This window comes from Homarus americanus, unplaced genomic scaffold (assembly GCF_018991925.1).
Source record: "Homarus americanus isolate GMGI-L3 unplaced genomic scaffold, GMGI_Hamer_2.0 scaffold47790, whole genome shotgun sequence".
NCBI classification, from domain to species: Eukaryota; Metazoa; Arthropoda; class Malacostraca; order Decapoda; family Nephropidae; genus Homarus; species Homarus americanus.
The window spans coordinates 173,767-194,867 of record NW_024747575.1 but is presented as its reverse complement, the minus strand read 5'-3'; the positions used below and the strand labels follow the sequence as shown (position 1 = coordinate 194,867).

At 37.3% G+C, this 21,101-nt stretch overlaps 2 protein-coding genes across 2 annotated transcripts; both read right to left on the bottom strand.

Moving 5' to 3' along the window:
* Window positions 1-3,471: 3,471 nt before the first annotated feature.
* LOC121879648 (protein argonaute-1-like) lies at window positions 3,472-8,202 on the bottom strand. Its single transcript, XM_042386328.1, has 6 exons — window positions 8,194-8,202; window positions 7,753-7,943; window positions 6,913-7,122; window positions 5,854-5,971; window positions 4,273-4,445; window positions 3,472-3,559 (listed from the first exon to the last, which is right to left on the bottom strand). The coding sequence occupies exons 1-6, from the start codon at window positions 8,200-8,202 to the stop codon at window positions 3,472-3,474; spliced, it is 789 nt and encodes a 262-aa protein (XP_042242262.1).
* Window positions 8,203-17,269: 9,067 nt separating this feature from the next.
* On the bottom strand, window positions 17,270-20,459 carry LOC121879646. The gene is made up of 4 exons (XM_042386327.1): window positions 20,335-20,459; window positions 18,634-18,805; window positions 17,708-17,834; window positions 17,270-17,520 (listed from the first exon to the last, which is right to left on the bottom strand). The coding sequence occupies exons 1-4, from the start codon at window positions 20,345-20,347 to the stop codon at window positions 17,326-17,328; spliced, it is 507 nt and encodes a 168-aa protein (XP_042242261.1). The 5' UTR covers window positions 20,348-20,459; the 3' UTR covers window positions 17,270-17,325.
* Window positions 20,460-21,101: the final 642 nt, after the last annotated feature.

Genomic DNA, 21,101 nt, shown 5'->3' with positions numbered 1-21,101 from the left:
AGGATTCCAGATCCTTCATCGGCATGTAAAAAGAGAACCTTTGTAGGAAATTTGAACAAAATCTACGTCCTGACTTCACGTGCCGAAACGTAAGTTAATAGGTTTGGCATTTTCAGGGTGACCAATGTTTTTTCTCTTAATGAAAGCATTGAAAAATATCATTACAACCACTAATTATCCCACAATCGAATTGTGAACCATAGATTCGGATTCAGCATGCTCAGGAGTATCTATACTGAAATTTTCAAAATAATTCCAGAGATCAAAATCTTGGTTATTAATTAACACTAATTACTCAAAATGTCAATTTCTGAATCCAGATGCTTAATCAGCATGTAAAAGAGAACCTTTATAGGTAATTTGAACAACATCTATGTCATGACCTCATGTGCCAAAATGCAAAGTAAAATAGGTTTGGCGTTTTCTGGGCGACTAATGATTTTTTCTGGTGAGTTAAAACTAATGTGCTTCAATGGTAAAGTTAGTCCATATTCTTAACAAAATGTAGATAAAGATCATCTAAAACTTACGGGAACAGTGTAATTCACATTTTAAATATTTTAAATGCATTTAATTATTTCAAGGGTCATTAATTAACATTAAATATTCAAATTTAAAATTCTGAATGTATAGTAGCTCCTTAATCAGCATGTAGAAGAGTACTGTACCTTTGCATGAAATTTGATGAAATTTGAACAAATTCTAAGTCATGACCACATCCCCAGAATGTTTGCGGGTGCTGGGGAAAGTTTTCTGAGAATCTAAACTACACATCTCATATGGACAGACACAGAACTGTATTTATTTATGCAAACACCACTATACACATACAACATATTGTAAATGAATAAAATACTACTGTATACACTATACTGTATAAATAAACAAAATACAGTGCCTCATACTGTGTATTGTACTCACCAGCAGATATTGTTGCCTTGAGCTTGTGATACAGGCAGGCCAAATGGTGATATGATGATGCAGGATGGTCTGCTTTGTCCAGTACTATCCATGTGGCAGGTGGCAGCATACTATGAACTAAGTGTGTCATGATGCAAGGGTTTGAGGGGATATGCATCAGCCTATCATAGACATCCCATGCAGTCACATGACAGCATTAGTGTGAGCTGCTAAGTGGTAGAAAGGATAAATTATTGCATTATCTTCAAATAATTATCATAGCAAATCTTTTTTCACTGATGTATACTGTTCTGTCATGATATAATTTATAGCTAAGATCATTTGCATTTCCTTTACACTAAAGCACATATGTACAGTACTATATATAAAATGTGTGTTAGATAACTGCCTTAGCCTCCGAATGATGGTTGAAATAGAGGATTATAACTCTGAATAATATCAAATATGTGTTTGAAGGAAAAAAAAATATGATATACCTATACACTTAATAAGTGAATTTTATTATGTACAAAAGATATCCATTGAACAGAACAAAAAATCTAATATCCTCCTCAAATACAGCTTATACCTGTAAATATTAATCCCTGTAAAACACTCAAAGTACCATTTATGTCCTTACAAACCCAGAGTCCATGTTTATATTTTGTACATGCTATCAAAAAAGCACGCACTCATATCATAATCCATAAGAATAAATATAGTAGAGACTAACACTGTGTACTACAAGTTCGGTACTTTGTAAAATAAAGGTTAGAAGCGAAAATAATGACCAGTAATTAAATCCACTGTCAAGTCATTGAACAAATCTGTCCTTACAACTCAATCAAATCCCTTACACTGACAGTAACAAAGTGAGAAGAACAGTGTTGTATGTAATTAACAAGAATAAAATTTACCAAAATACTCTTCCAGTACTGTACAACACAATATACATTATCACAGTGAGAGTCGTGTTCTCTTGTCATAGCTGGTCTACATGTAACACGTCTATTTCAATAATGGTTTATACTTCAAAAGCCTGTCATAATTTATAAGTTAGAGAGTGTATTTGAATCAATTTTTTAGCCAAGAATTGATTTAGTGTTGATAAGGACTCTGTCTTACCCCACAACCATGGGTGTAAATCTTATGAGACAGGAGGAAACATGTAACCCTTTCATACCTAATTTTTTATCTAAAACATAGTACTGTACTTATATCTAAATACCCCCCAACTATTTTTATACAGGTACTCCCCGACTTACGACCAACTCGACTTACGTCCACCCGCACTTACGACCTGCCTCAGTCGTACCAAAATTTGGTCAAATTATGTATTTTTGAGTCCCAAAGTCAGTACACAGACAAAATTTTCATCTGTAATTCACTTTAAAATGGCTGGCAAGCTTAAAAGTGAGTGTTTTGTGGTGCTGAGAAGAAATAGAGTTCCAAATTTTTTATTTTCTATGTGTTATTTAAGCATTTCCGACTTACGACCATTTCGACTTACGACCTGGATGTCGGTCCCTAACCCCGTCGTAAGTCGGGGAGTACCTGTAGTGCTTTTTGCTCATACCGAGAACTAATACAGCATATATAAATACATTATCCTGAGTCTAGAACTAACATAGCATAGATGATGACCTTGTCTTACTCCAGGTTAAACTATATAGATGATGACATTGCCCAAGCCTCGAATTAATACAATAGTGTTGGGCATGACCCTCTCGTATCATATCATATCAGTACAGTAGTCAAAGAGTGCATGACAGAAACTTGTTTTAGCTTATTAAGTAATATGAGGTTAATGGAGCAGTAAGCTACAGTTTACAGGTAGTATAGTGTTGTGCTCAACGAGTTCTTCTCATCCATTAAAGAGGCATATATGCCTAAATATTCATTACGCACAGCGTATGGGGATATCTCCAACCAGCTATTCAATTCAAACATGTGAAGGCGACCCCTGTGAATGAATTCTTATTAATTTCTTTAGGGAAGAGAGTGAAAAAAGAAGAAAAAAAATTTACTACCAGTTCAGACATGGGACCATTTATCCGGTGTCCCAGGTCGAGTGATGATATTTCCAACCATTCCCCACTTGTGAGCTGTATGTTATGCAGTGGCAGATCCAGGAGGGGTTCAGGTGGTTTGGTGAAATCCCCCTTTTCTCCCAAAACTCACCTGACATGTGTTAGATGTCAGCAGGTCTCGTGTCAACTCATGCTAAGACTAACTCGTACACATTTCTGGCTAGTGGTATAACATGTGAACAGACCATTTTTCAGCAGTATACCAGGATTTGTGACTTATGTCAGGTGCAGTTAATTTATATCTCTACATTAAGCTGCCAGCCCACCTCTAGTCAGATGGTGTCAAATTGTCAAAATTTCAATGAACCGCCAAACTGACAGCCAGTAGATGTAAGGTGACAGGAGTTACAACTTCATATGACAAGGGTTACTGCCACTGACATGAGAATATAAGAGGGGGGGGGGGCACTATATGCCACTTTAATCTACAAAACCTGATACAAATGAAGATTTAAAGATAATTTTCCTTTCGTTTGTGTGTTTACATTGCTGGTGGCATTGTTGCTAAGTTAGAATCATCACTGTAGCCATATCCCCCAAGCCCTCTCGCTACCAGGTTGAGCTGTGAGCTGTTACGGTTATTTTTCAACTCGTAATTTCGGGTAGATATACGTATCTTAATGCTTTATTTTGTTTTGTTTTACTATTACAAGCACAATCCTACATACAGAATGTGCAAAAAAATAAAAATAAAAATAAATAAATACAAAATAAATAAAATAAATAAATACTGTAATCATCATAAGGTCAAAAACATGAAGGGAATAAACATTTCTTTAATTTTATCCTCTTTGCCACTGATTGGCTCGTTAGCTGCTTGAGTGGTCAGTTACCGGGTATGTCTCTGTTACGCACTCATGGCTAGTACTGGCTCCAGAATGTATCTGTACCTGAGCCAGTGTGTGAGAGTTAACACACTAAGCGGAGAGTCTGAAGCCATTGGGATAAATCAAAGGTTTTGTTTTGGAGGAACACTACAGTAGAACACACCAAATAAAGCAGTTAAAAAGTATGACTGACAGCAATTAAAGATTTATATTGATTTTGACTTTGGCTGACCTTGTAAATGTAAAAGTAAAAAATATAAACACAATTAAAACTGATAATCATAACAATAAAAAAAAATTATATGGACACAAAACAGAATCCCCTGAAATATATTTTTATGACTTTTGCAACATTTTAAAAGGAAGCTTAAAAAAAAATATTAGACAAGTCCTTGACACTAAATCATGTGCAAATGGTTGAAGACTGAAATACTGTAAAAGAGAAAGAAACTCACCTTTCAGAAGCCAGTTGAGCATAAACTATGGGCATTGGTAAAGAGGTTGAGTGAGCACAGCGGGCATTGAGGTGACACAAAATATATGTCAGCACCTCCACTTGGTCCATGGTCAGATTGTTTTCATCCAACAACACAAAGTAATGAGTAGGTAGGCTTGTACTCTTTTCACTCTGAAGTACAGTGCAACACTCATCATATAACTTTAAAATGTTTATATGCAAGTATCTACTGTACCGGGGTATTTGTTTTCTTCATTTTATATATTTAACGGTGTTCATTAGAGGATACAGAATCCTCCACAAAAGAGGGGAAATGGTCAGGAAGAATGGTGCAAGGTAAGTATAGAAAGTGAGAGGAAACAATATGTAAAAATAATTAACCCTAATTTGCTCTAATCTTCAACTTGCATACACAGAAAAAGTAAATGTTTAATCTATGTTCATTTATAAACATTAAAATTAATTTACAGTGCATACAGTGTAAAGTTGAACCATCAGCTCATTCATATTAACACAATCATGTATGAGTATAATTCATAATCAGTCTCCCTCCATTATCTAACATAACACCTCTTATCATCCATAATTCACCAAGAGAGGCTATCTACCTATTCCACTTGCTCACTTCGTTCAAGTGTGCTGTTATAAATCTATCTTTTTTCTTCTCACCCAACAGGCACTCTATATGACCATACCACCTTAGTGCACACTCGTCTATTAGGCTCCCAAGAGAGTTTTTGATATGGTACCATACATTCTTCATTAATCTAGCTTTCAATACTCTGTGCTTCCATATTTCACACTATCCATCATTACTGCACATCAGCTTCACACTCACACCTTAAAAGTGGAACAAGTAGTCCATGAAGTCTCCATGTATGTACACTCAAACTCTTTCCATTAACCAGTTTTCTCAGAGCTCCACTTGTTCTACCTTACACTATTCTGAAATTCACTTCAGGTTTTTAATTAAAATCTAGGATGAACCTAACTTCATTCACAACTTCCACAAGCGTGTGTGATTATGTGTGCCTCCTCACACTCTGCCACTTCTGCGCACCTTACATTTACTCTTGGTAAAAGTTTTAGCAGGAATAAAGCAAATACGATATTTTATGTGTAATCATTGTTATTATTTATCGAATGCAAAATTATTGTACTGTATTTGGGTTTTAATAACGTTTCCCCTAACTGCCCAGCATAAACATAACCTTATTTTTCTCAATAGTTAAAAGTTACACTGGTCAAATCTACACACTTGATCATTCACAGGTTACCTAGGAATGTAACCCCGCACAAAATCATGAGCCTACTGTATTTACCTAAGTGGCTAACCCCATTTCAAAAGGAACGGGTGTAATAGATGTTCTGAAATGCATAAAAAATTATTTATCCTCAAATCTTACTGAATGAATCAACGTAAATTTACTTCCACGCTGCATAAATACTTCTTCACAATCCACTTATGTTGGCCCCTCAGTGAGACTTGAACACTGGGTGAGAGCCAAGGCAGAGTGAGAGGAAGGGGATACATACTGGGTGAGACCAGGGGTACAGTGAGAGAAAAGCGAGCACGTACCAAGTGAGAGCAGAGGTAAAAGTCCCGGTATGTGTGATGTGTGATGTCATTGTCGACCACAGTGCCAGGGGCAATGTTACCCGCTGATCCTGCACTGTCCTCCTCCTTACAGAAAAACCTATTAAGGTAAAATATTGTGAAGCAAGTGTACAACATCTCAACTGAACTTTAATGTATCACCTGAGTAGTTTAACTCAACTCAACAAGTACTGTACTGTATACCCAAAATTATTACAAATATACATACTGTATGCAATAATCATCTTTCTATCTCAGATTAACTATCAAAGGAATACCCTTTTCCCTTAAGCACAGTACAGTACTTGTACTGTACAATTCTTAATCAATATAAAAAAGTAACTTTTGAAGATGACGTTTCTCCTTGGCCACATAAGCAGGACTGATGTACGAAATGTATGAATGGTCAGTCTCAACAGTAATGAACAATCTTGACATGAATACATCCATTTATATAAGTACAGTACCCCAGTTAACAGAATCTACTCCAACACTATCACCTACATGTGTAAGTGTGTAATGGTAATATTCATTGTGTGTCTATGAGCTTAAAAAAAAATCAGTGTCATGTCAAATTAGAACTTGAGTTTCACTAAATGTTTAAGTTTAAGGATTCAGAGCTAGCATGACACTGATTTTTGATCGCACAGGCAAAATTATCATTACTGTTTTCTGGCCATTTTCCATGCTTGTGTGGATTAGCCATGATTACCTGTACAGCAGTGTCCTGTTTGCTATCAGGAAAATCTAAAGCAAGTTTTATGAACCCATTTTTAAAGCGGGAACAGGGCTTTACATTAGGACTTCCAAGCATCCTCTTACCTGTCATGGCAAGGAATCAACAACTACTTGCCTGACCACAAAAATTTGTGGAGTCTCATACTATATTGATCAGCAATAGCATGCACACACGCACACGCACACACACACACACTATAAATGTCCTTTTTACACACAAACACACACATATTGGTTCCATAAGCAATATTGATCGGACTTTTCACCAGATACAACCTCTGAAACCTCTGTTGTAGTAGTTACCTTGTTTGTCGTTGTTTCTCGGCGACAATGTATGTGATTTGAGGGTTGTAGTTTGTGTCCTCCTGTACCTCATCACAAGCAGCATGTATTGCTGCCACCTCCTTGGGAACCACAGTGGAGAAGTAAGACTCTGGGATCCCTATCCGGTACATGATAATCCGCTGCGGCTTCGTGCACCTCATTAAACGGTAGTACTCCAACAATAGCCTTCTGCAAAGTAAGGAGTTCGGTAGAGCTGCACAAGAGAAAAATGTAAATTCTCTAGTATTAACTTAACTATCATATCTCAACCAAGATGTCAAAGATGTACAGTAGGTCACAGAAAAGATCCCCCAGCTACTCTTATCTAAACATCCTGCTGGCCTGCTAAAATCCTCACATGTGACTTACTCTCCATGTAATACTCTTCTTTGCTCTTCTAAATAAGGATACTTTTTAAACAATTTAGCTCCTACATTTCACTTTTTGGCCCAACTACCCATCAGTCTCTCAATATACAGTATTTGAGCTGTCTTTATGATTGTACTCTATGGCTATTCCACATATCCCATGCACACCACTGATGTTCATCCTCCGTCTGTATTTTAGAGTTGTATCATCTATGTTTTGGTCACAATTCATTTGAGAGAGAGAGAGTTGTGTGCAGCAAAAATGTGACCAACTGCCCAAGTGACAATGATAAAGTGAAAGTAAAGTGAGGGAGGACAATTATATATTCTGGTCATGAGCTAATATGATCAAGTATTGTGTCAGATCCTCTCTTGGGTGAACCTGGACAGAGTGCTTGTAAAATAGAAAATCAGAGATAAATGAATTTAAACTTTCCTGTTTTTAACTTACATGGTAATGACCTTTAGTTGGTATATGTCATGTTGCACGGGTTGAGGCAGGACCTGGACTGCATACTTACCCTTGTCATGGTCTATGACAGCCACCACAGCTGCTATGGAACATTTCCCTGTATCCGGCTCTTGTGGATGGTCAATTGATCCACCCAACACCAACACTGATGAGCACATGAAGTCCATCTGCTGCAAGATATCCCAGTTCAAGAAATATAGTTGATAAATTCATTTATTTGCTCTTAAAAGAATGTAATGTCTGAGATTAAATAGCTCATCATCTTGTTTTATACAATGAACAAGTTGCAAAGGAAAATGTTAAACACCAACTAAGAATTTATTACCAAACTCAAGCACTGTATGTGTATTATAATTTATTCTAACCCTTAGAGAACAATGAGATACCTTCTTGATTTTGAGTTATAATCTAAGTACTTACAGGCTGCATGGCTTGCCAATCAACAGCAACATTTGTGCCACCACATTTGGCATTTATCTTATAGATAAGGTTGCGTAAAACTTGTTCAGTAGCATTCCTACGGTACGTGTGAGGCCTCACACACTGGGTCACTACCCTCTCAAAATTGTCAGCACAATATTTGACAGTTTCTGAAAGGAGAAATGTAGATATATATATTTTTTTAAATTGATTTATTTACAGTAATGAAGCAAGCCCTCGTGGGTGTTACCGGAAACTTGCTTCATCTAATGCAGTGTTTCTCAAACTGAGGGCCACGGCAAGATTTTAGGGGGGCCATGGCGGGCTATTGTAAGTAGTATATGTTTGGAGAAAATGTGGAAACTCTGATTCAACTCTTTATTGTTACTTTGCCTTGTTAGGGGAAAAATCTTTTTTTTTTATTTGTCTTTTTTTTGTCATTGTGTGTAATCATAATACGCGTGCGGTACAGTTTTGATATTTACATAGTATGGTGCAGCAACTAGTTTTTTATTTCCAACAGATTCGCTCAGATTGCACGATTCTAGTTCCTGTCAGCAGGGTGACGGGCGCTGGACTGAGTCAATGATCTCACATGTTCTGTACATGTCCGTGTACAAGTGGTGATCAGACCGAATGTTCTCAGTCTTTCTCAAGATATCATTAGGAAAATATGTGAGTGTACTGTGAGTGGACTGTATGTGTATGTTTTATGTGTGATTGCATAGGCATTTTATATACCCTATGTTTACACACAGTATGTATGGGCTTCATGCATGTTTGCCATTCGGATCATTGTCTCATTTTAGTTTTTTATTATTATAATTTTTAGCCTATCATTCATCTGTTTCTGTGATATTCTGTTTTTTTTAAAAACTAGTCAACATTTAGAGAGAGAGAGAGAGAGAGAGATTACAATTTTTTTTAAAACCAAGAGATTCATGATTGTCTTATATTTCTGTTTTTTATTATTATAAGGTTTATTCTTTATCATTCGTCTGTTTCTGTCTGTTTGGCATTGTTTTTTTTATAATTTTCTTGGAATTGCAATGGCTGCCAGTGTTGCTAAGAAGCGGAAGTAAAATGATGAATATATTAACTACGGATTTATATCAATCCTCGCTGATGGCATCGAGAAACCTCAGTGTGTGTTGTGTTTCAAAGTGCTGGGGAGCGATTCCATGAGGCCTAGTAAGCTGAAGCATCATCTGACGACAATCCACCCCCCAGTATGTGGAGAGAGACCTCGATTTCTTCAAGCGCCATGAACGGAGGTTGGGAAAAGAGAGACTGGATGAGAGTGGTGCCTTCCAACAACAGAACTGAAGTGTAGTTGAGGCATCATATGAGGTTTCCATTGAAATAGCAAAGAAGGAGGAGGCCCACACGATTGGTGAAACTTTAATTAAACCGTGCGCTTTAAAGATGGTCAAGCGGGTTCTTGGAGAGGCAAGTGAACGTAAGATTCAGCAGATTTCCTTGTCAGACGACACGGTGAAATGGAGAATTAGTGAAATGTAAGATGATATCATGGAACAAGTGATACAGGAAATTAAATCGTCTCCAACTGTTATGTTTGCTATACAGTTGGATGAGTCAACGGATGCGAGTTCTTGTGCACAGCTACTCGTGTTTGTTAGGTATGTATTCTTGCATGACATCAAGGATGAATATCTGTTCTGTACACAGCTTGAAACTACCACAACAGCTTTAGATGTGATGGAAAAGTTGACTTCTTTCTTCACAGCTAAAGGGATCACCTGGAAAAATTGTTGTGAAGGCTGTACTGAAGGGGTTCCGGCGATGCTGGGATCAAAATCGGGGTTACAGAAGCACGTCAAGGAAGTAGCTCTGAATGCCAAAGGGATTCACTGTATGATCCATTGTTTTGCACTGGCATCAAAACCCCTTCCTGATGCCCTTAGCAAGATCTTGCGTCAATTTTGTGAAAGCAGGAGATTTGAACTCTCGCCTTTTCCAGAACCTCTGTAGAGGCATGGATTCAGAGCATGAAACCCTCCTATTTTACTCCAAAGTGCGATGGCTTTCCACAGGTAATGTTGTGAATCGAGTGTTTGAACTTTGGGGAGAACTTAAGTTGTTCCTGTTCCTGTTGTGGAAGCCACGTCTTGCGTACCTGGCAGACATATTTGAGCAGCTAAACAGGCTGAATCTCAAGCTACAAGGCTTGGAAAGACATGTGTTTCACCACATGGATTGTATTCGTGCATTTCTTGACAAACTCCAGAACTAGCAAAGGAAAGTCAGTGCAGGAAAGGTTGCCATGTTTGAGAATCTCTCAATTGTTCTTGACGAGATTGAAGATCATCTACTTGACCCATTACTCAAAAATGAACAAAAATTAAATAATTCAGCACTTGAAATCCTTGGAAAGTGAGCTCAAAAGGTACTTCCCAGAATTCGAGGAGGAAGAAGGGAAGTTGGTGAGGAATCCTTTCTCTGGCACTCTTGATATTGCTGCCATTCTCGAAGATGGTCAGGGCAAATTCCTTGATCTCAGAACGATTCTGCTGCCAGAGACCTCCATGAAGAAAAATCTCCGACTGTATTATGGTGCTCAATGTATCAGTCATATCCAAAAGTTAGTGAGATTGCACTTAAGAGTCCTCTTGCCATTTTCTACTACTTATTTATGTGAATCTAGTTTCTCCACCTTCTTCAAATAAAGAATAAAAGCCGAAACCGGTTACATGTGGACCCAGACATGAGATGTGCTTTATCAGTGACTCAACCTCGAATTAGTCAACTGATTGAAAGGAAACAATGTCATCCATCCCATTGAAATGTAACAAAACATGCATTCTGTTTGATGATTGTAAGCATTAAAATAAAGAACAGTACCAAAACAGTTTTTTTCATCATTATTTGTGAGGGGCTTGGGAAAGAACTGAAGGGGGCCACGAGGATGTTGAGTGTTCCTCATGGCGGGAACGGAATGAAAAAGTTTGAGAAATACTGATCTAGTGCAAGGCTCCACAAGATGAGGAAGCAAATACTGGCACAAATTCATTCCACTAATTCAAACTTGCGCTAAAAGGGATTCCGTTATGAGGAATGATTACTGTATGCAGTACTGTACTGATATCACAACACAAAAGTCCTGTTTTCATTCACAGGAATTTTTCAATAAGAACTTGAAGTTTTTACTCACACTTTTCAAGAATTAATGTTATTTTGCAAGTCTTACATTCAAGTGCAGCATTATAATAATTGAGATACTGAGGCCTGAGTTCCTTATAACAGCAGCCAAAAGTTACAAGTGATAGCAGACAACCTTGAGCTCCACCCAACAATTATTGGTGATGAAAATTGATAAATCCCACAAACTGTTAACAATCTAGTCCTTACCGTAAAGATCCTTCTCAGTGGGCTTAAGCATGAACAAAATTATCTGGACATCAGGGAAGAAATACATGTAATCGCCCAAGTCCCAGTTTGGAATGGGTGGTTTCCTGATCACTGATATTCTGGGTTCTTCCATTTTCATCCCCATTTTCCTGCCAACCTCCGTCAACCTTTCCATGAATGGTCTGGGGGACAAGTTCATAATTAATTGATATGGAACTAACTGGTCATCTGGTGAAGTTTAACAGGGAATATGTTACTGTTGGGTGACCATCCCTTTGCCTATTAATATGAACTTTATGGAAAATTTATAAACTAGAGGTACAGTCAAGATGCTGGACTGCTGATAAAGTATTACATTGTCAATAGGTAGTACTGTACTTCAATATGTGTGAAACAATATGAATACAAATTTAATTTATCAGCAAGGTCTTGTAAGTCATTATATCAGTAATAAAGGTAAGACTAACTGATGTTAATGACCATAAAAATATATGCGAGTGTAATTAGAATTTTTTTAATGCCCCCTCAAAAAAAAAAAAAAAACATTTAAAAGTATAATGACCTCAAGTAATGACCTCTGAGGTCTTCAATTTCTATTTCAATTTTAATTGTTTATTCCTTGATAGAGGAAGCGGGATCCTAGTGCTGTCACTAGGTACCCCTGTACAATAACACCAGAAGCATCTGGCAAGTGTGACAAGTATATACAGTATAAATATTATAAAGGGGCTTACTGAAGCCTAAGGAAGGAAGGATATTCCTTTTATCCTTAAACACATAATCAATGTTATTTACATAATATCTGGCCAGTATGGGGAGGATCATTGTGTCTCCGTCAGGGGGTCGTGGAGTGGTGGTCCAGCAGGCGTCACGGAAGCGTTGTGTGTGGGGACATCTTAGGAGGTAGTGGATAAGGGTGCGGCTGTCGGGTCTTCTGCATAATGCACAAGAGCGTTGCTCAGGGGATGCGGGGATACCAATCTCCCAAGCAAAGTCATACCCAATGATGATACGGGCAGCAATCAAGTCCCCTTTCCGCGACCCTTTCCCATAGACATACGAGAGGTCAGGAAGTTTATGGAGGACATCGTACCAGGTGGGCGGGGAGTCCAGGGGGATGGCTGCTTCCCGAGCTTCTCTCTGTTTGCGGCGAATTTGGGTCCTAAGCTGCAAAAGTGTTCGAGGAACAACGTATTCAGGTGTGGCCGTGTTGCAGCCAGTCTTGGCATCTGAGGTCTTTATAAATTTCTATTAAGTCACCACTTGCCCACCTATAGTATAAGCTGTATAACTGTATGCATTCTAATCTCTCTGAATACCTGAGGTGCCATAGTGCAGGCACCAGTCTGGTGGCCCTTTTTGGCATATTTTCAATCAACTGACAGTCTCAGGCACATCTCAAGGACCAGATGGGGTGACAGGACTTCAAATGGATAAGCACCTCATTTTTGAAGAGCATTATAAGGGATGGACCATCTAGGTATTTGAATGCCCTTCTTTTAAGATCCATTAGTTTAGTTACTTATGAAATGCAAATGACTACACCTTTCCCAAGACTTGAAATGAATGATTACAATACTTCCACTATGAAAACTAAATAATAAAAAAAAAACCCTTACCCATCTTCCCAAAACAAACATCTATAGGGATGTACCTGTGGAATTTATTTGGCTTCATGCCCCTTTTACCTTCCATATCATACTGGACAAGGGCCCACATGCGGAGGTGGGCAGGCCGGTAGAAGGTGGGGTGTTCTCCCTCCCAGGACCCTTCAGTCGGTTGGATGGCACTGCTTGTTATCAAATGAGGTGCAGGCAAAACTCGTCCTGTAACACTGAAAGGCTGGAAAAAGGGTAAGGTAAGTAATTAGAACCGCACGAGAAGTCAGGTCTACAAAAATTTGTTTGAGCGACCAAACAAGTCAGGCTGATGTGTGTAAGGTAAGCTACTGTTGACGTTTAGATGCAGCACACTTGTCACTTCCTCAGGGCACATCTCTGTTACTCACTGTTGGCAAGTACTGGGGGTGTACTGGCTCCACAATGTATCTGTACTTGCACAACATAACTCACATCAGTATTATTACCCATCAGGAGGTACTGTATACTGTACTGCCATATGTATCTCCCCTAGTAACACAAAATGTAAAAAAAAAAAAAAAAAAAAAAAAGGAAAAACACATGAACCAAAATTATTATTAAAATATATAGAGAAAGATAAAAAAATGACTCTGAGGTGCAGTGAACTGCAGAGTCTAGTTGAGGAAGATGTACCACACCTTTTTGGAAACCTTCAATTTCACAAGCTTGAAGTCAGGATCATTTCTCAAGTCACACAGTCTGAGAAAGTTAGAGAGGTATTGTTGCCGGTCTACTGGTAGTACTGCTGATAATTGGCAGTGCTTCTGCTTCTCCTTGTCTGTCAACCTGTCTGTCACCTTTTGACCTCCCAGGATCATGCACACCTGCAGGATAGGATGACACTGTACTACAGTGTTTGCATATTATGACAATAGTCACACACATTAATTTTTCCATTCAATTTCTTCAACATAGAAGAGCAAACCAATGAACGATAGAAATCAAATTTGTACACAAATCTGGAAGACTCTCGTAACCCCATATAAAATAGTTAATATTTACCAATACAGGCATCATATTTGCCAAGTTCAGTACAGTGTAGGTTGTAAAGCATAAAAAAAAAGGCATAAGCACAACTATTTCACAAATATCAATCAGTGGTTTCAGACTTCTGCTCAAGCTTTGCAAATTTTTATTTATTTTTTATTATTATAAAAAAAAGTCAAAAGATAATTAAAAAGGACATCATGGACACCTTGTATGTACTGTACACTAGCAATTTGGTTATAATTGTTGACGTTAACAGTCAGACCTTTAATAAGATACGTACACTTTCTGTTAAGTAATTTGTGAGAGAGAGTGACCTCTTACCTCCATGGGAAGGAAAATATTTTTCTCCGCAGGACCAACTTGGAGACAGTTCAACCTGGGGTATTGGAGGATGATGCCATAGAAGGTAGCAAAGTATTGTTTTATCGTCCACAAGCTGGTCTTCTCCACCGGCAGGTTGTGACCCATCTCGAGCTTGATCTTATCAGATCCAAGTAAAGAAATGGCCACCACCCGGTACACCCGACGACTTTCACTGTGTACTGCACGAACCTGTACCTCCAAACACGAAGACACTCACTATATAGACACACAGATGTGGATATTCACACATGGAAGCAAAGAAATGAATATTCACCAACGGATATGAATAGTAAGAGAATGAAGTATCTTCCTGGGGTTTTGACCAATACTGTACATCGCAGAACAGTTCAGCCATTTGACACATGCATGTGTGGAACCTATGCACAGTTGGCAGGACTGTGGAACCTTGAAAAGGGATCACCAGTGACACTATTCACTGTGTTGGGTAGTCAAGTTTCATTATATTTGGCCAAAGCTGGGAAGAAACTTCAGTCTCTCACTGTACACTGATGTGGATACAGGACACGACTATTACAAATATAAGGAGAGATTCTCCATGTGATGCATTGTGGTCATCTCAACAAATTTCAAGATGATGATGATGGCTACAGCATAAATCATTAGTAACATCATACACCAACCTAGCCTAAAAGGTAAGGTAAATTAATGACTTCAGCTTATTTTAGTGGTGGGATTTTGTTTCTTCCAGACATCTACCGTAAAAGTGACTACAGTTTAAGTGTCTCAAACACATGTTGGTTGACAAGATCATGGTTTTTCATATGAAGAAATTCTCTTTATTTTATATTCTTTTTCGAAAATTAGAAATTGCTAATAATGTCAACACTGCAAAGCTACAATGATGACAGACAAGGCAAGGGAGCCACTCAACGGAATCATGTAGGATGAGGTGGGACAGGAGAATGACTCACCTTGAGATTTTCTAGGTATGATGAAATGCTCTCCCTTATGTCTGGTTTCATTTTCCAGTGGAAAGATGGCTCATCAACCCCAAATTGAATTCGTAGAAGAGAGAGGAGTGGTTGTTCCTGTGTCACCAGTGGCCGACACACTAATAATAATAAACGTACAGTAACATTAAACAAGGATTGAACAAAGTGAAACGGAAACACAAGAGGAAATTTGGAGAAAATGTTATATTCTTCAGGTGAAAAAATTAGGAAGTTTTAATGAATATTAATTATTACAAGTAACCTTGAGTACTGCACAGGGTAATACTGTATACTTTAATTATGCTCGCTCACATTCAAAGCAATATACAGTTCGTATATGTCAATGGGAAGACATACTTTTATAAGTTTAGCTCTTTAGGAACCTATAGCTATTGTCTATAAATGCTGGGGTGACAAATGCTGCAAGCAACAAATTAATTCAGAATTATATAAAAATGGATAAACCAAATTTACAAAGCATTTTTTTTCATTAAAGTTAATATGAATTTGAACTTTGTTTTAACTTCATCAAAATCCTAGGTTTTTATTTAAGGTATTGTACATTCAAGAGACTGTATACATGCCCAGTATATGTACTTGCCAACAATGAACACTAGAGATACGACTGATTTTTATTCGGAGGAAGGGCACCATATCATGTTTTACCCCCGAGCATCAGTCACTCTCTCACTACACCACTGATCCATACAAAACAATATGTAATAAATGCCATTGAAGACTAGCGGTTTGTATTCCACAACTTATGATTAATCATGAATGTAGTTTACTGATAGGCAGAAATAGTTAACACTGATTGCTATGTCCTCCTTGTCAGGGGGACACAATATACACTTGACACCTAAAACAGTACTTTAATACAGGTAGTAATGAAAAAAATCCTATACTAGGACCAAGTCAAAACCTTAATACTGTACTGTATTGTTAAACACAACAAAAATAGGTTTTAGAAATCTAACGCTAAACAAAGCCTGTTCGGGAAAATATAGATCCAGTTCATACGATGACAAAAAACCAGCTAAAATAAGTGTAAAAACTACAACAAAATACAAGCACTGTACTATGATAAAACAAGACAGATACAAAGCTGTAACACACTAAATTTTCCAATGGTGTAGAAATGGTCAAGGCCACAGTTCAGAGAAGACTTTAGCATTTCTTACCATCAATATTGAGGAGAGGAATACCCCCCACAGTAGCACGGTCCAGGCAAACAGTGAAACCCTGCTCACAGTGCTTGGTTTTGTTCACTGGTTCCAGACACTGCAATTGGCTATGCTCACTATAAGGGAAGTAAGTAAAGTCCCGCCACTCGTAATGTTGTGACAAGCTGTGTCTGATTATTGTAAGCAGTATCTAAAGGAAGATAAAGAAGGGAAGAGTAAGATAATAATGGGGGAGGGGGCACATCTAAAGTTGCAGAATGATTGACTGTTGCATGTACCCATCCACCCACACACACAAGAGTGTGTAATCCTCTTTCTTCAAGTCAAACATTATCTTCTTACCATATTTTATCCTCTTCAACTACTGGTTAGCTCTCTAGCATCACCTGTTTTCTTAAATTTTTGTACCTGTATTTTAAAATTTTCCATCATTTATAAGCTTACTAGGCATTCAGGCAGTCAAGAGCTGTTCTTATAGATCTCTTGTAGAGTTATGCATAGTTTAATTTTGCTATCAGAATAATTTGTGACTGATATAACATTATAATTTCAGACATGATTACTGTAACATGAATAATAATTGGTGACACTTTTGGGGATATAAGGCTGAAGTGAACAGTATTTGTCTCACTATCAAGGGCGTAAAGTACATGAGGGTAGTACTAAATACAGTACCTTCAGGATGGAGAGGGGGTGCTGGTAAGAGGAGACTGGTGTATCCTGAAGGGCCCGCAGCAGTTTCTTAACACGCACCTCATTATTATTCTTCTTCTTCTTCAGATGCACCTTAAATAACCTCTTCCTGTTATTTTCATCTGTATGCCACACCTGCAAAAGATTAGTGTACAGTAATTTGCGTTCAGCCCTTACCTGTTTCCGTGTAAATGACATGTACAGTACAGTCTACAAAAATGCCTGATTTTTTGTGATACTGTAAAAACATACTGCATAACTGTAAATCTTTCCTAACATTGACTTAAAGCATAACAATTATCCATGGAAACACCAAACTTACTAAAAACTCAGTGCATTCAATATCAGGGATCAACCCAAAACTAAATGCAGTTGTTGACGAGATGCAAACGAGAAGCCGCTCACCGAATACCTCAGGAAAATCCTTCCTCATGTTTTCCACAACCTCACTGCAAAAAGGATAAAATGTTTATTATGGAAAGACGATGTAATAAAAGTTTTCAGGGCTACACCAACACCCCAACCAGCCTACTGCAAGTGGCGAGGCCAGTTTCCCCTTTTCTTCCCTGTGGTGAGGTATTTCAGTGGCTAATTCTAACATAACTGTAGCCAAAAAGGCCGGATGATACCTGGAATGTTATTTTTTATGATTACAATAGATATAGTTTAGTCAAGGCAACCATTTAAAGGCCCTATACTGTACGTCTTGCTGGCCTTAAATGCCAACACCTGTTTTGAGGAACTTTGTCCCTCTGACACCATGGACCAGGTATGGTTGGAAGTCCTAAATGGCAACAAAGTATAACCACTACACTCGAGGCATGAGAGGGTATCACTGCCACATGAACAAAGTGTAACTACCTTGGGTTATCCAATTCCTTTAGATCATAAAAGATGTAGTATGGGGGAACTCTGGATTTGGAATTAGGGCAGGAAAACACAGGCTGCTTGCTTCTTCTATTCTCGTCTAGGTCCAAGTGACTCGCACTTGTTACACGATCTCCCAATTCAATTAGGTTACCAAACAGATCGGGAAGTGAACAGCACCACATCTGGATACTATCTAGAAGTGGAAATGCAACCCCATCTAAGAAGCAGAGGTCACTACATGACCAAAGAGATTCCAGGATCTACCTCTATTTTTCCACAATTATAATACACTTACTGTATACAATCATTCAAACAGGCAACTATATACTGTATGTCTTACAGGAGAATTAAATAACAATGTACAGAACAAAAATTCACCTTGTAATTTTGAATGAGAGGTCAGGGTTAGGGTTCATATCCTCAGTTATAACCAGACGGTATGCAACGATGATAGCTCTGTGGTCGATGGCGGTTATACTGAACAGATTACTGTCCATCACCACCTCTTGTCCTGCTTGGCCATGCTTGATCTTAGTGGCAAAGTTCCACTCTGCAAGACCATGAAAACATAGATAAAGTACTAAGCTCCAAATAATTGATATAACTAAATTTTATCAGAATATAACTAGCAATGGCATATGTGGCAACTAAACTGACTTAAAAAAACATGAAATGACTCATCTGTTATTAAGTAACAACACTTTCCCCTAATAGTTTTTATTGTCTGAGTTATCTTCTTAAGTAAACAGGGTATTTGGCATTTAAGTTTCATTTAGAAGATGAATTTAGTTAAGACATGCAGGATTAGAGTAATGAAAAACATTGGACCGTTACTAATTTGTGCAAAAGTTTGGTCTAACCTCACAAGAAACCAAATCCAAGATGGACTCCTTATGGTCAAGGTTGAATATACATTATTATGCAATGGTATTACAGTATTTCATAAATGATTCAACTAATACAGACACAAATGACATATTGGTATACTATAGGTTAGAGGATAACAGCCATAGGAAAGTGATATGAAAACAAAGATATTAGTAAATAATCCTACTTAAAATACATGTTTATAGTACAAAACAATATTTACCTTCACAGTACAGTACAAACATTATGCATAAAACTGATGTCCTAATCAAATATAAAAATGAAAGCAAATGGTTGAAAGGTTCTTCTTGTCTATACGGAGAAATTATTTAAAAATGTTGCATTAATAAAATTGTTCCACTAGAAAGCAGTAATTAAAGTACAAAACTTGCTGAGTGAAATATCCAAAAGTTAGTTAGCCGAGTAAAAAATATTTCACTGCACAATATCTACACTGTTCTTATTACTGATCATGATACCGTACTTCAATAATTGCGATGTCCAAACTCGGTGATTTTTAATTTCACGAAGATTAGGAATTGCTGCTTATTTCACCTCCTGTAATGCTAACCTAACCTAACCCCTCCTACTTAAAATACGTTGTTTAATCATCGGGTGAAATAATTAAAGGTTCCTAATCATCGTGAAATGACAGCACTTGTGGTCTATCTTGTCTCTTAAGTTAACTATTGCAGAGCCCCAACAGAAACTAACAGCATCAACACACACGCTAACACATCAACACAAGTTAACAGCATCAACACAGACGCTAACACATCAACACAAGTTAACAGCATCAACACAAGTTAACAGCATCAACACAAGTTAACAGCATCAACACAGACGCTAACACATCAACACAAGTTAACACATCAACACAAGTTAACAGCATCAACACAAGTTAACAGCATCAACACAAGTTAACAGCATCAACACAAGTTAACAGCATCAACACACACGCTAACACTCTAATAACACGAAATCCACATAATTATAAAATAGTCAGATTCACAGCTTAATTTATACCTGATATTATCAATAATCTTACATCATATTAAGTTGTCACACTCAGAATGGCTGTATAAAATTAATTATATATTATTAACACGTGGTCTGAGAGCTTGGGAAGGACATCAAAATCATTCAGCTTTTATTCTTATCTTAATAACTCGACTCAGTAAAAGACAAAATATTAATACCACTTAACATTACCTTCCGTTAACATGATTTTCTTGGTGAATATCCCGGTAATATGATGTAAAGGAGCCGATATACTGTACAGTGTTGAGAGCGAGCTTCTCCACCACCATCACTGCCGCAAAGTTAGCTTGACTTTAGATATTCATTTGATTCTATTTTCAGAGGTTGATATCTTTTAACTGAATTATCTAAATATTTCATACCAACTGTATAATGTACAGTACTGTATTTTTATGTATTTTCTTTTCTGTCAGTCATATTAATATGTTTTAGAGAATAAAAAAAATCAAAGTCCCCACTGGTGCAGTGCTGGGACTGCTGTTATTCGTTTGTTTCTATAGTAACTGCAGAACGATAACATTTTGTAAGAAATTTCGTTAAGGAGTTATATAAGAACATAAGAAAATAAGGAGTCTGCAATATATATATATATATATATATATATATATATATATATATATATTATTCAAGACATCTTCAGAGGCCCTGAAGATGTCTTGAATAAAGACGAAAGCTAAGGTAAGTTGTTTCCATTTTCCCGTGTGATTTTATCAAAATATATATATATATATATATATATATATATATATATATATATATATATATATATATATATATATATATATATATATATATATATATATATGCTGATAACCACGAAAGCGCTTGAGAACTTCGTGTTTTCTTCTTTCCTTGTGGTTATCAGCATATACCTAGATCACGCGCACCTACAGTGATTTACTTGCATATACAGTATATATATATATATTGCATTTAAT

Bases quoted from the DNA above. Each gene is read 5' to 3' on its own strand.
- LOC121879648 (XM_042386328.1), bottom strand. The intron at 5,972-6,912 runs GTAACTACTACA...TTACCTTAATAG, and splicing joins GAGAAACAACGACAAACAAG to GTTTTTCTGTAAGGAGGAGG. The intron at 4,446-5,853 runs GTACGTGCTCGC...ACTGTACTTCAG, and splicing joins TTTACCTCTGCTCTCACTTG to AGTGAAAAGAGTACAAGCCT.
- LOC121879646 (XM_042386327.1), bottom strand. The intron at 17,835-18,633 runs GTGAATTTTTGT...TCCTTTTTGCAG, and splicing joins CTCTCATTCAAAATTACAAG to TGAGGTTGTGGAAAACATGA. The intron at 17,521-17,707 runs GTAAGTTTGGTG...AATCTTTTGCAG, and splicing joins TTGAATGCACTGAGTTTTTA to GTGTGGCATACAGATGAAAA.